Source organism: Rosa rugosa, chromosome 6 (assembly GCF_958449725.1).
Source record: "Rosa rugosa chromosome 6, drRosRugo1.1, whole genome shotgun sequence".
NCBI classification, from domain to species: Eukaryota; Viridiplantae; Streptophyta; class Magnoliopsida; order Rosales; family Rosaceae; genus Rosa; species Rosa rugosa.
The window spans coordinates 52,560,192-52,574,570 of record NC_084825.1 but is presented as its reverse complement, the minus strand read 5'-3'; the positions used below and the strand labels follow the sequence as shown (position 1 = coordinate 52,574,570).

Genomic DNA, 14,379 nt, shown 5'->3' with positions numbered 1-14,379 from the left:
AACCATATATAACTAGAAGTGCTGCTTACTGTTTTCTTTGATGATATGGCTTCCATTATCTGTAATTAGGAACTAATCAGAACCTAGCTATTGGTAATTGAGTACAGGAGCTGGTCATTGGATCCTCTGTTTTAGTAAAAATAATTCTTGCACTTGACTTTCTTAAAAAGTAATGACTACTAGCTATTCTCAGAAAAAAAAATCAGAAATTGACTATTATCTTGTTGAATTCCAATGAAAGTGTTTCTGCATAATGGTTGATATTTTACCACAACTAAATTGCACCCAGATATTTATTCTTTGAAAGAACATAAATGAATAAATGATAAGCTAGTCATTAATTATTCCATTCACAGAATCATACATCACCAATGGTTCTAACTAGAACAAGCAGGTGAAGAAGAATTTTTCTTATGGAATCCAAACTATTCCAACTAAAATGTTTGAATTGATTGCTTTCGAGAAAAGACTATAATCTTTATTCCAAATTAAATGTTAAGTGGGTTTCTCATGGTTCTGAACTACATAAAAACGATGGGGAAGGGATTTTAATTTCAGAGAAATTAATTCCTTCAGAGTCAAATATATGATTCTTATATCCAAAGCTCAAAGTGGAGGCATCCTTTTGTCTCCCTTTAAATTGTTTTTTTTTTTCTTTTCTTTTTTTGGTAATGATGACAGAAATCATTTGCTATATTATTTTGGTGGAGCTGGATTGATTGGTTTAGTGGATTATGGGGTAAGCTAATCATGCTTTTGAGTGTCCCCCATTCACATATTTGTTTTTTCTCTAATAGTAATTAGAATATTTCCTAAAATCCAACACTGGGTTTGGGTTTCAGTTGTGATGTGTCATATGCATGTACAGTTCTGAATAATATATACGAGAATAGTGAAAACTGTTGGCAAATGCATGGTTTTGAACACCCACTTGCTGATTAATGCTGATTGATCAAGGAAGTGGGTGGTCAGTGGGTTGCTGTAATCCATCAAATGCAAGTTCCGTGATCTCTAACCAAAGTTGGATTCTCATGCTCGATCGATTGGTGGTTTTAGTTGTAAAATTTGTGGTTTCCAGCAAATGATGAATCTATTATCAGTTGAGAATTCAGAATATATTCTCTACTGAAAAGAAACATATGATCAAATGCAGTCTTTTGGTGGTGTCAAGCATATGTATTGATATATCCTGTTCATTCATGATATATGTAGATATGAATTAAAAAGGCTGATCAACTTTGATAAAACACACATTCTATCAACAATATGAATAGTCAATTCTGAAACATGAGAATCTCAACCGTAACCCAGCGTTTATCATGAACCGGAAGGTTTTTCAGAAAGTGTAGGCTAGGGAGCCCTTTTTGTATATCATGTCTTTTTCTTAGTAATTAGCATTTAGTAACTGGTTTCTACATTCATGTCCTAGTGACTTGGAAATTGGAAACAAGAAGATGCCTTCTTAAGCAGTAGAATTTGGCATTTTGGATAATAATCTTTATGTTATGTTCTCTGCTCTGCTTTCCAGGTGATGAATAAATGTTGTCGTCCAAGATTGAGGGGTTGGGTATCAAAACTGAAAAGATATGTGAAAGATGCAAAGTGGTTTGTGTATGCAAAGCAACAATCAGAGGTGATGCTATTGCTAGCTGGCTGCTTAAGATCATCTTAATCATAAACTTTTTGCTAAAAGCCTAAAACAAACATGTGGCTTCGCTATGCTTCTCGAAAATTAAGCTTTAATTAAATCAATTATGTTGGCATTAGCAGTGGAAATGAGTATGTCACTCCCTGAAGCTTATCCACACAGAAAGGATGCATCAGACCAACCAAAGAAAGTGTGAATCAAATCAATCAAGTTGGCATGAAGAGACAAAGTTATGCTATTATTTTGAAATAATTGAATCTAACCTTCATTTCATCCAAGGAAAATAATACGAGAGAAAAACTACTAAGCTTGTTATACTTGGTTATTCCCTAGTTCTTAGTTTCTTACTGAGTAGACTGTAGACTAATAGTCTAGCTGTCTAGCTGAGAAGGAGAAGGTCTTAGGTAGGGCTGCCACGTGGTGGGGCAGTGAGGCCCTCCAATCACCCTCCAGCAGGGGGGGTATTTTGAGTATTTTATTTTACAAATTGAGGACAGTTTTGAAACAAGAATTTTTTTTTGAGTTTTGATTGGTGGGCCGCACTGCCCGACCACGTGGCAGCCCCTACCCAAGACTTTTTCGCTGAGAAGATCCTTTGTTTGTATTTTTATGTACAAAGAAACCTTCATTTCTCCTTTATATATATACTGTCAAGTCTGTAGGGGGCAACCAAGTTTCAAAAAAAAAGGATTATGGGGAATCTCTATATTTTTGTTTTCCCTTTTGCTTGCTGCAGGGGTAATCACACCTACTTATGCATCTGAAATGACAAAATATGCACATTATTGTCTTCTAACTTAGCTCAAGAGCCAAAACTCTTCCTCCAGAAATGATATACTTATTACAGAAGGCGAAAGCTTATTACTTAATCGCTTAGATTCATGATCGATTATGCTGACGTTTAGTTGTCTACTTCTTGTGCTTTGGTAATCCCTGATATTTGTTATTGTTTGATATGTGCCCTTTTCTTTTCTTCTTTGTTATGTGTTAATGTGTTATATAGTTGCTTTCTTTAGCTTAGGCTGCAGAATGAGGTTTGGAACCCAGTCAAGCCAGGAGGTTCATCCTCACATCTATATTATTATTTATTGATGCACAATTTCGCTGCGAGAAGACATAACACCTAAATCCCAAACTACATTCAACTATAACGAATAATAGGCGGAGCCCTATCTAACCATCAATACTCAAATGTAGAATCTGATACTTGGGAATTTTTATTTTTTTTATCAAAGATAAACGTTTATTGATAACATAATGATTAATACAACTCTCGGGGTGTGAAGATAACCCCATTAAAAACCCTGCTTGATCTAAGCAAGTAAAAAGTCTCATTACATCAATTCGTACAATCCGCTAACATAATTACAGTAAGCCATGGTGCCCCTGCTTCCTTTCAGAATCTATCCTCTCATTCAATCAAAGCATGTTTTGCCAACCTGTGAGCTGCCATATTCCTATCTCTGTAGTTTCTCTTATTTCCTTAGTGTCAGAAAATTTTAAAAAACATTTCTTTTCTCATCTAACTTTTGCGAATTTACCTATTGTAGGGCCCAAATTTGTTGCAGAATTCCCTTTGCTTCTAGGCCCACCCTTGTCTGAGTTGGGCTCTAACACCAATATTCTTTTTTTCCTTTTTGGTGGTAATACTATTAAGCAAGGATTCATGATGGTTTAGCTTGACCCATGAAAATGTTAGCAACTCATGTGATCTTCGCAGGTCTACATTTCGGACAATTTGAAAATATCATTCATACATTATTGATTTACTGGTCCAAATTTTGTGCTCTTTTGTTTTTTTTCCTTTCCCTCAAATCGACTTGTTTTTTGTTTGTTTCAAAGCATTCATCATAAAAAATTTGAGAAGATGACAGTACGAACTATATATCAATTTACAGTTAAAAATTACGGATGGATGATCTGAAGTATCATGATGACAGTGTTAACTATCAAAGCATTCATCATGTTTTTTGCATGTATCAATTTACTAATTAATATGAGTCTAGATCTATGTGGAATATTGTTCTTTATTCACTATTTACTATTGCTTTTCATCACATTACATGCAAATGAACTATCCTCGTCTGTAGTAGTAGTAGTAGTAGTATTCTGATACTAACGATTCAGCAATAGCTAGCGCACCACCACCTCTCTATCCTTCTATCATTTCTCTCATCACCTCCTCCATCACATATATCTGGTTTCTCATATTCCTTCTCCTCCAATTAATTTTTATTGCCAAGCTAGGTTAATGCAAAACATGGACCAATCTGGTTAGAAGCAACCCGAAATCACTACTTCTGATCAGTCTGAAGGTTGGTAGTATTTTCGATCTCCATTTCATGTTTGTTCTAGAGGTTATTATTAGCAATGAATGGGAGATCATACATATGATCAGTGAACAAGATCTCATGCATTTATAGTGTATAGGCTCGTTGGAGAAAGGTTAATCCCTAAAGCTAGCTAGCTGCTGTAGTTTGTTTCCAAATCTTGATATCTACTATTTAGGCTCTTTTAGCACTGAACTGTTCAGTGGTTGGAGCTTAAAATATCTAAAAGTGAGCTACCAAGCATTTGTTCACGTTTTATTGCATTATACGACAGCTATTGATTGAAACTCCAGAGGGAGAGTAATTAAGTAGGTACTATCTGCAACCACTGCAAGTGGCCTAGTGGTTCTTGCCTAGTTGGATGTGCTCCTCAACCTAGGTTCGAACCCCGAAGCTGTCAAAGTGGGCAGACACTGTGCTGCAATGTACAGTTGGAGCATTTCACATTTCATGCGCTGAAGGGGTTTATCTTGGGCCTAGAAAGTTTTTGGGTTCCCCTTGACAAAGTCAAAAAAAAAAAAAAAAAAAACAAAAGTAGGTACTATCTGCCTGTAATCATTCCAAAATTTCAAAGGACACGCTTACATTCAGAGGGAAACAATATATGTACTGGGCATATTCGAGGGACACAATGTATACACGAACTAACCAATAGGCCCTTCATGAGAATGAGCCAGGTAATTAATCATTAAGAGGGCTGTTGAGGGTCAACTCTGCCTGATGTTTTCTTTGTCCAGAAAGATAAGTTTTGAAGAGCTAGGAGCCTAGGACCGTCCTTTCGCTCATATAATGATGACTGCGATTTTGATTGCAATATATCTTGGAAAATGGCTGTACAGCAAGGCATCTTGGTTCCTTTCTCTTACTAGGTCATCATTACCTGAAAGAAGTTTATGGACGTACAGTTCCATCATGTATCTTCATCTTCCCTCTCTGTCCAGAACGTTGATTGAGAAAGGAAAATAATCACCACTAAGACGGAAATACCCAAGATTATTGGCTGAAGTGGCTGTTTCCAAACCATAGATTACTTGGAGGAAGAACATTGGGAACTCGATCAACAATTAAGTGTTTACTTCTTTCACAATACATTGTTATATATTACTATGAATAAAGAACCGATATCCCATCATGATAAGGATCTCGATAAGTTAGCAGATTTTTTCCTTCCTTATCTAGCATGGATAAAAGAACAAATATCCCTTCATGATCATAAAGATCTCGATAAGTTAGTGGGTTTTTTTTCTTCCGTAACCTATTACCATATTATTCGATTATAAGTTTGTTTCTCTTGCGACATGTTAATACTAATTTATGAGTAATAGTCACATAATTACATACAAGCGTGAATAAAAAATAACTACCCTGCTCTTAACTTATAGGTTGTCTTTTGAAAAATGCATTCTTACCTTTTATGATGGTACAAGCCAGATGATTGACTCATTTTACACTGTAAAAGAAGATAAAGTACTGTTTCTTATTCACATTGCATGTATATGCTGACAAAGGTTAAGAGGTAGATTATCCTTTTGGGATAAAGCTGCAGGAAATTATTCTTTTTTGCTTATATATGTTTATTATTTGTTGCCATTGTCCATCTGTTTTTTCTTTCTTGCTTCCTCTGATATCTGTGTTTTCAACTACAAGTCTACAACTCAATCGAAAAAAACTACAAGTCTACAAAGGCAAGCAGGAGTCAACAAACACACAAACAGTCGCACTTTCTAGTTTGTTGGGCAGTGTTTGTAGTCTGATACTATCTGTAAACTTTGTGGTTGTGCATCTGCTTCAAGGATTATTCCCTTTTATTAATTTATCTGCTGGATTCAGCTATAGCACACCTATATGTATAATACTATATATATCTCTATCACATCTCTTGTCACCTCCAGTCCTCCTCAAGCTGTCCTAACCCCATTTCTGCTGTATATTTCTGGTTTCTCATAATCCTTTTTCCTTTCTTTATAACCGCTAAGTTTGTTGCAAAAAATGGACCGATGTCATCGGAAGCGACCCAAAATCACTACTTCTGATCAGTCTGAAGGTTGGTATTAGTTTCTCCATTTCCATATAAGTTGGATTTCTCCACTCAACTTTAGTTCCACTGATTTTTGGAAACTGACACTTTCACTTCCTTGTTTGGCATGCAGAGGTTGTTAGCAGTGAATGGGAGTTCATTCATATGAGTGAACAAGAAGAAGATCTCATCTATAGAATGTATAGACTTGTCGGAGAAAGGTAAATTTCTAAAGCTAGCTATTGCTGTAGTACTTAGTTTCGATATCTTGATATCTTGTATTTAGGCTCTCTTAGCACTAAAATGTCACTGTTTTAGAGCTTAAACATCTAGAAATGGAGGAAGACATAACTAGTAATTGATTCATCGTTTGCTAATATGCATGGTTATTTATATCGATGATTTGACATGTACATTGATCCTCAGTCTCTTTGAATTGGGATTACCACAACTTTTTAGCAGTCTTTTTTGAAAGGTATAGTAAGGAGTGAGAAAAGGATATTCTTTTGATGGTAAACAATCATGATACTACTATACACCTTTTCCTTTAATTTGGTGTAAAATGTTACTTCGTTCCCTTCTTTTCCTGGATGAAATGGAAGTATTCAAATCCATTTTTCACGTGTTTCACTTTACCCAGAATTTAGGCTCTTGCATGTATTTCACTTTTTGTTATTTATTTTTCACCTATAGTCATAGATTTGATCCTGTAGAATTCGATCAATTTGTTATTTCATGAGTGTTTCTTTCTGCCAAAAGTGGTAGAGTTTGTCTTTGAAATTCCTGAATTTTTACGGTTGCATATGTGCACTTAAGATCCTGGTTCCTTTGGTCAACATCAGAGTTGATCTTCAATAATTGATTTATAATATCAAGTAACCAACTTCCCCTGAAGTTATTACAAACCAGAACCTGAAGTACATCTGGGGCTTTAAAAGTCATGTGAAACTATCTGACATTGACTAGTTGCTTAAAATGTCTGAAACCATATGAAGTAATCATGTCTGAAAGACTGACACTATATGAAGTAATCATGAGTTCAAAACATTTTAGATGATGTAAGTTTTCGTTTTCTTGGTTTCAGGTGGGATTTAATAGCTGGTCGGGTTCCGGGTCGAACAGCAGTAGAATTGGAGAGGTTTTGGATAATGAGACATTGTGAGGTGTTTGCTGAGAAACGAAGGAAGCATAAGAAAGAAAACTCAAAAATTGTTCCGCGTAGAACTTTCAATGGATTTGGTTAGTTGGCTTCCCTTTCCATGATTTATGTGGCTTTTGTTCTTGTGCAGTGATTGATTTGTTTCTCAATGCAGTTCTTAGCAACTGTTTCGTAAAAAGCTTGTAAAATTAAATGGCAAAGGTAATGTTCATGATCATTGTGGTGTACCAAGCCTAGACTCACAACTCTCATAAGTCTCATACTTTTCAGTGCACTGAATGCGCTCTTCTACAAGTGTGGAATATAGTCATATAGATGGACCATAAGTATTACATTTCATGTATTATATACATGGGTATATATGGGGAATCTCATGTCTCATACCATCAATTCTGTAAGAATTAGAGGGTATGAGATTTCTATGTTGACTCTGTCAATCACTTTAGACTATGGTACAAATGACTAGTATACAGGATCATTGAGATGGCGATTAGAGATAAAACCATAGTTGGAAAACTTTAAAGGAGAACCGCGAGTGAGCGTATTGTACTGTGCCGATTACTTTAGACTATGTATCTGCGAAGATAGTCTACTCGAGCTGGATGCTTGAGCTTCATGAGGGCCTTAACTTCATGCTTTCGAACCATTTCTCTTGAAATGTTCAAGTTTCCAGCTATCTCCCCTAATGTTCTGTCACCCTTGCCATCAAGGCCATATCTCTGCCTGATCACCAAGCTTTCTTTTGGCTTCAGGGAATCAAGCTGGGAGACAATTTCCAGCGAAAAGTATTAGTTAGCACATGAATGGGATTGTATTGACTATTGACTAATGACTACGATGAAGGGAAGTATAATATGGCAAACAGAGAAGGAAAATCTAAAGTTTTGAACACTATTAAGCCTCTCCTACAGTCCTACCCTACAATGGGACTAGGCCTCTTTTGAATTCTAGACTCTAGAGTTGACAATCAGTACCAATGAGTACCTATGAACTTTGAGAATTCTAAAAGTATATAAATGCTAAAACCAAGGACAATGATCAAAGAGGAAAAAGTAATTACCACATCATCGATAGCAAGCCTGAGAAGAGCAGGTTTCCGCCGGTTATCACCTTCAACGCCGTCAACATCAGTAATAGCGTTTATAAATTCCTCTTGTGTGACTGAATGCCTTGAATGAAGAGAGAAGACAGGTTTTGAGGCCCTCATTACTTCATGATACCTCTCAGGGGAAATTCCAACCTTTTCAATTATCTCGTCCTCTGTTGGCATTCTTTTAAGCTGAACCAACATTTCAAGCTTGGCTTTCTGGATTTCCGCCCTAACCTGCATAAAAGACCAGGTGCATGTTACTACATATTTCTCATTACAATTACTATCAAGGGACTCATATCAACCACTATGCTACTGTGAACAAAAATGTCAGTAACATAGCTTAGGGACTTAAGGAGCAAGAGAGCTTACAGACTCAAGGCCAAAGGAGACACGAGTAAAGCTTGATAGTGTCATGGAACGTATGATGGCATGCCTGATCCAGAAAAGACCATATGTGGAAAGCCGGAATCTTCTTTGTGGTTCAAAGCGATCAATTGCCGTGATAAGTCCCTTCACTCCTGCCTGACAAAGGTCTTGAAATTTTGGACCATTTGCAAAGTCTTGAAAGTATTTGTTAATGACAAATAACACAAGCCGGAGATTATGCTGCAATAGGTGAAAATAACAATCACCAGTTAGTTTCTCTTTTTCACATTTCAAGCCAAATTAGTAAAACCAATACGTAAGCAAATTAAGTATTACATACCTTGATGAGTTTGTTTCTTGCAGCTCGACCAACCTCCAAGTGTTTTTTCACTTGAACCACACTCATACTTGTCGCCTCAGCTAGTTCACCCTTATTTGGTTCTCTTCCCAAATCTTTCTGCAGAGTCTCTTTCACTTGAAGAAGAGCCTGAATCACGACAACGTAACATAAGTCAGCAGCAAAATACTACACACAAACACATGGACTAGCCAAATTTCAGAATCACAGTTGCCACAAATTAGAAAATTGAGAAGACTCACCTTCATAGGTTGCATTAGCTTGAACAACCAAGTATGCTCAGAAGAAGTAAGAACTGGAGGAATCCTCATCTTTTTCCAGTCGAAACTGACGAGATCAGTTGAAGCCGAATACTCCCTTACAAGCTCCTCAATCATCTGATTCTCACTCTTTCTATCTTTTCTCTTTCGAACTACTGGAGCAGCCACTTTCTCGTCCTTATTCCATTTCAACGCAACCCTTTTATCAAGACTCAATCTTTTAGCCTTCTTTGTCCTGCTCCCAACCACAATGTCATCGCTTTTTGTCTTCTCTACTTTGTCATCAACTTCACTGATCTTCTTCCTCCTTTTGCGACTTCTCTTGATCATCAATCCATCTACATTTTCCAAATCCGAAGCTTCAGTCTCGGGGCTGCGCTTGTACAGGTTTTCCAGCTTGGCAGCAGCTTCATTGTAATCCAGTTCCAAATTACAAGTAGGAGCCTCCTCTATCAATGCAGCTTTTACACTTTCGGGGAGCTTTCGAGTTTTCCCTAGTTTTTGGACCTTCTTTCGTGTTTCTATTGGCAAAGGTACTTTCTCCTGAGGCGCAACCAATGCGTTCTTATTGGATTTATCTGTTCTAAAGGCAACAATCAATGGCTTTCTCAACGTTGATCTCTGACTTGATGCCAATTTTGGGCTCAATCCTAACGGAGTCCTAGAAACTGAGCTAGAAACTGTCACAACTCCCATGCCAATTCCCACAGCAAAGTTCTAATTGCTAAACAAGAGCTTTATTTATACACAAACTCTGCAACAAAACATAAAGAAATGCACCCATTTAAGCTCAACCTTGTCCAACAACACTATAGATACTTCAAAAACACACAGCTTAGAAATTAAATCTTCATTTTTTATTATTATCTGATCATCAAAACTCTAAATCACAACTCATATAAGTTCAGATCAATACAAAACCTCCCAGTTAACCAAACTCTCATTGTCTTCACCACCATAAACCCTCAAAACCCTTTAGATCCTTCATAATTCAAACTACACAATACATAACAATCTTACAGTAACAGAAACCAAACATTCAGAACATTACTGATCATTATTGATTCATTCATCAAGAACAAGTTCAAGAACGTAACTGACTTTCTTCATGTCAAACAAGAGCTCGGTTGCAGAGAATCATACCTTAACCAATGTCCAACTGCTCGATCAGACGCCAAGAAAATCTCGAAGAATCTGGGACTAGGAAAATGAAAGTTCGATTCCTTATTTTGTTTTGGTACACAAAAGTTTGGGACTTTAATACAAGGCACGTAAATATGGGAATTACGGTGACCACAATAAACTCCGAAATACGGACGGTCCGTACTGTTGGTATGTTGATCCGACGGGGAGGAGTTGCCCACGTAGACTGTAGAGGACTGGTTTTGGAGTAAGGGAGGGTGACGTGGGTGGTGCTCGAACAGAGAAGAGTCTGTGTGAAGGTGCGGCGTGGAGGTTTCTTCTTGGACGGGAGGATTTTTGGTAAACGAGTGGACTATGTTTTTGACACGTGGCATTTGTGTTATTGGGACCTAGCTGAGTGTGGAGGTTACGTTGCTCAATAACAGCCATTAAGTTTGAAAAAAAAAATATTACATTTTCTTTTTCTTCTTCTTCATTTCCATTTTTTCCATTTTTTTTTTTTTTAGGTAATTAAGAGAAGTTTTAAATACACACTCCTAACTACTTAATACACATCTCTTTTATTTTATATTTCAAATTAGATTTTATAAATAGGTTAAATGACCAAAATAGACATCTATATATTAGAAGAAGAAAAAAAATTGAATCGCGCATTTCTATGTCTCTTTTTCTAAACCTTATACGTTGCAATACATCTTTCTTCTCCGCATTTCATCACCTGAATTTCGACTATGGACATGAATTTGAAGACCTCGTTCAACAATCTTCAATTGAGATATGTATTCTTCATCTTGTATTGAATATAATTCAACGTAATCTCGAGAGCTATTTCATTGAGATCCACCGTCGTTTTGGAGGTGGTAGCCAGTAAGTTGTGAGAGTGAGTAGAGTAATAAAGCAAAGCATTTGGGTTTTTTTTTTCCTATCAGTTTTTAGTTTTCATCTTGCGTAACATATTGAACATGTAGTGCATGAAAGTGTAAATTTTGCAGACTATATTGAAAGTTTAAATTTTGAAGGACTTGCAAATGTTCGAAATTTTATATTTTCAAATTCCAATTGATTGATGTCGTAATGGAGTTGGGATAGGCCAAAATTTCCAGCAAAAAATAGAAGAAAATATGTAAAAGAAAATTATGAAATCTCAATATACTAATATATAATAATCATATTAAATAATAATCTTAATAAAGTCAAATAATATGATATTTCATGGTTTTAGAGATTAAGGGTATTTTAGGTCATTTGGGTGGTGTATCTAGTCTAATATTAGAATGAAAAATTAAATAGATGGTGTATTGAGTGTAGGGTGTGTATTAAGAAAATAGGGGTGTGTATTTAAAACTCCTCGGTAATTAATCCTTATAATTTTTCTTTAAAAAAAAAATTTAATCCTTATAATTTTTTTTTTATAACCTAATTACTGGGGTGGTTGAAACTGAAAATTTTTCTGCATGTTTGTCACCTTGTTTCTTTGTTTCTTTGTTTTTAGGTTAATTTGGGTGCTACTTTTAATATTTTCAAAGTTAGGTTTTTGAATGGGCCAACTGATAGAATATAGAAATGGCCCAAACTTGACTGGTATGACAGGCCCAAGATTAAGAATTGGGCTTGATTTTGGTTGCGTCACCTAGCCTGTTGAGAGTCCAACACTTGCAAGGCCTGGTGGCCGAGATTGCCAAGATCGAGAACGTCTCATATTATAGGAAAAAAAAGATGTCATTAGTTGGATCAAGAATAATTTCATTGATGAGAATAATTTCTTATAGTCTTCTATGTTTACTAACACTTCCCTTTTAATATCAAAAATAAAAACTACAACTAAAGATCCGGCTGATATAAGCAGCTATTAAATTTACATTACATTAATTGTGTATATGAAGATATTGAATGAGAATGAAGTGAATTCTATATTAGAATCATGAACTCTCTATATTTACTCATTCTTCTGTGTAAATAGAGTTTTTTTTTTTTTTTTTTTTTTTTTTTTTTTTTTTTACTTTGTCACGGGGAACCCAAATGCTTCCTAGGCCCAAGATAAACCCCTTCGGCGCATGTGAAATGCTCCAACTGTGCATTGCAGCACAGTGTCTGGCCACTTTGACAGCTTCGGAGTTCGAACCTAGGTTGAGGAGCACACCCAACTAGTCAAGAACCACTAAGGCCACTTGCAGTGGTTCTGTGTAAATAGAGCTTATTTTGTACAAAGTCAATTTGGTAGAAATTAGTTACTTCTCATTTGCATCTTTAATAGCAAGATTAGAATTAGGTATGAGGGAGACTGAGCAAATTTCAATTTTAAAACGGATCGAATTATCAAGTCAAAGTAAGGTATATATAAGTGCAATTGATTTGTAATTAAGTGGATGAGATATGAGGGTGATTACAACTGCAGTGTTGTCTTATATTACGTACATTCAATGTTTGAAAACACTCGTACCATCTCTTTTATGCCTTAGTTTGTTGTAATACATATGGTCATATGGGTCTCAAAATTTCAAGTTAATTTGGACACATAACATAACCAGGAAGTACTTTGACGAGAACAAACTTCAATATATCATGTAAACGTATTAGTGCAAATGACTTCTAATTAATCCCTCAAACCAGCAATTAATGTTCTTATTGTCTGTCTCCAAATTAGAAAAGAAATCATTTCTTTGATTTGGTCGGAGGAAAGGAGAATGATCAATGTTGTGACCACTGGTACGTGCTATTTGTTTCAATTCCACGCGGCCGGTCAACCACTGGGACTGACTATGTAGAATGGACAAGAACAACATATCAATATCATCTAGAAGGTTATATATATATATATAGTATGTTGCAGCTGTTACATTACCTTGAAATTTTTTTCCATTGTCCCAGTTTGCTATTTCACTTTCCACATGGAAAGTTAACGACTTAGTTTGAACTTTGAACTGGTCCAAATTAACAAAGTTTATTAAGACCGAGTTTTCTGTTCGTAGTTAAGTATGGTAAATCACTCTCATATATATAACAGAGTTTATTAAGACCGATCAGGACCATAGGGTAGTTTTGATCTTTGTCCCTATCAACTGAGGAAAAATCTAGACCCTCATTGGATTACATACCGAGATAAACAATTGTTTAAGGTCTTATGTTTTCTGTTTATTTAACTAGATTGCCACCCTCAAATTATATCATCATGTCAAAATAATACTCAGCTGGATTTTTAACTATCTAAAAAGTTAGCCCATGTTCATGGAAGCGAAACTAACGATGTCTACACTGACATGCTTGCTCTCACCCATAAGAACGAGGTTAAGGATGTACACGTCAATGATCATTAAAGCGAGGGTAATGATATCACATACGTCCATGTAAGAGAGGCTAATTATGTCTTTAGTCATGCAAGTACCCACGCCCATGTAAGCAAGGCTAACGGGGCCGTATGCACGATACATAGTTTCTTCACAGCTTCTTGCTATTTTAACAAAAGAAAGGGACGGGGGCCTTATATTTTAGGGTTTCTTTTTACCCGTTACCAATTAGTTGGAAATAGTTAATTCATTTCGGAGGACTTGGACTGAGGATGAGGGTTCCAAAACCTTAAAATAATGTCGTCAGAGAGTAGCTTATGTATGTATCAGACCAAAACCTCATAGAAAACGTACATATACTAATTGATAGAATCTACTTGGTCTTTGTTAATTCAACTCGATCGACTAATATATCCCATGAATCTAGGTTCTATCTGCCCCAATTAGTTCTCAAATATGCTTTAACTTTGAGAAAACTGAGTGGGTTTGTTTGTTGTGAACCTTATTATTTAGAAGTTAGAACTGAGACCATAAGAGTTCAAACATGTTCAAATCATAAACGAAGCACCATGCATGCATATATCGGCATGTTTCCACTTTCAAGTTTCAAGACGCCTTAGCCAAGCTCGAGTCTCTACGCGTTAGAAAATGAAATACTACCGAATACTCTTTGTATTACCGATTAATGATCATGTTTTTCATTATTGGGTTTTGGGCAGAG

At 36.0% G+C, this 14,379-nt stretch overlaps 2 protein-coding genes across 3 annotated transcripts; one reads left to right on the top strand and one right to left on the bottom strand.

Annotated features, from left to right (window-relative positions):
- Nucleotides 1-5,581: 5,581 nt before the first annotated feature.
- On the top strand, nt 5,582-7,385 carry LOC133714760 (MYB-like transcription factor ETC3). Its single transcript, XM_062141015.1, has 4 exons — nt 5,582-6,022; nt 6,129-6,216; nt 7,080-7,234; nt 7,309-7,385. The coding sequence occupies exons 1-4, from the start codon at nt 5,968-5,970 to the stop codon at nt 7,338-7,340; spliced, it is 330 nt and encodes a 109-aa protein (XP_061996999.1). The 5' UTR covers nt 5,582-5,967; the 3' UTR covers nt 7,341-7,385.
- Nucleotides 7,386-7,390: 5 nt separating this feature from the next.
- Nucleotides 7,391-10,522, bottom strand: LOC133714759 (RNA polymerase sigma factor sigE, chloroplastic/mitochondrial). 2 transcript variants are annotated; one of them, XM_062141013.1, is made up of 6 exons: nt 10,375-10,522; nt 9,214-9,985; nt 8,954-9,100; nt 8,617-8,853; nt 8,215-8,478; nt 7,391-7,915 (listed from the first exon to the last, which is right to left on the bottom strand). In XM_062141013.1, the coding sequence occupies exons 2-6, from the start codon at nt 9,925-9,927 to the stop codon at nt 7,718-7,720; spliced, it is 1,560 nt and encodes a 519-aa protein (XP_061996997.1). In that variant the 5' UTR covers nt 9,928-9,985; nt 10,375-10,522; the 3' UTR covers nt 7,391-7,717. The 2 variants fall into 2 exon arrangements, with proteins under 2 accessions (XP_061996997.1, XP_061996998.1); XM_062141014.1 differs by lacking the exon at nt 10,375-10,522 and adding an exon at nt 10,329-10,349.
- Nucleotides 10,523-14,379: the final 3,857 nt, after the last annotated feature.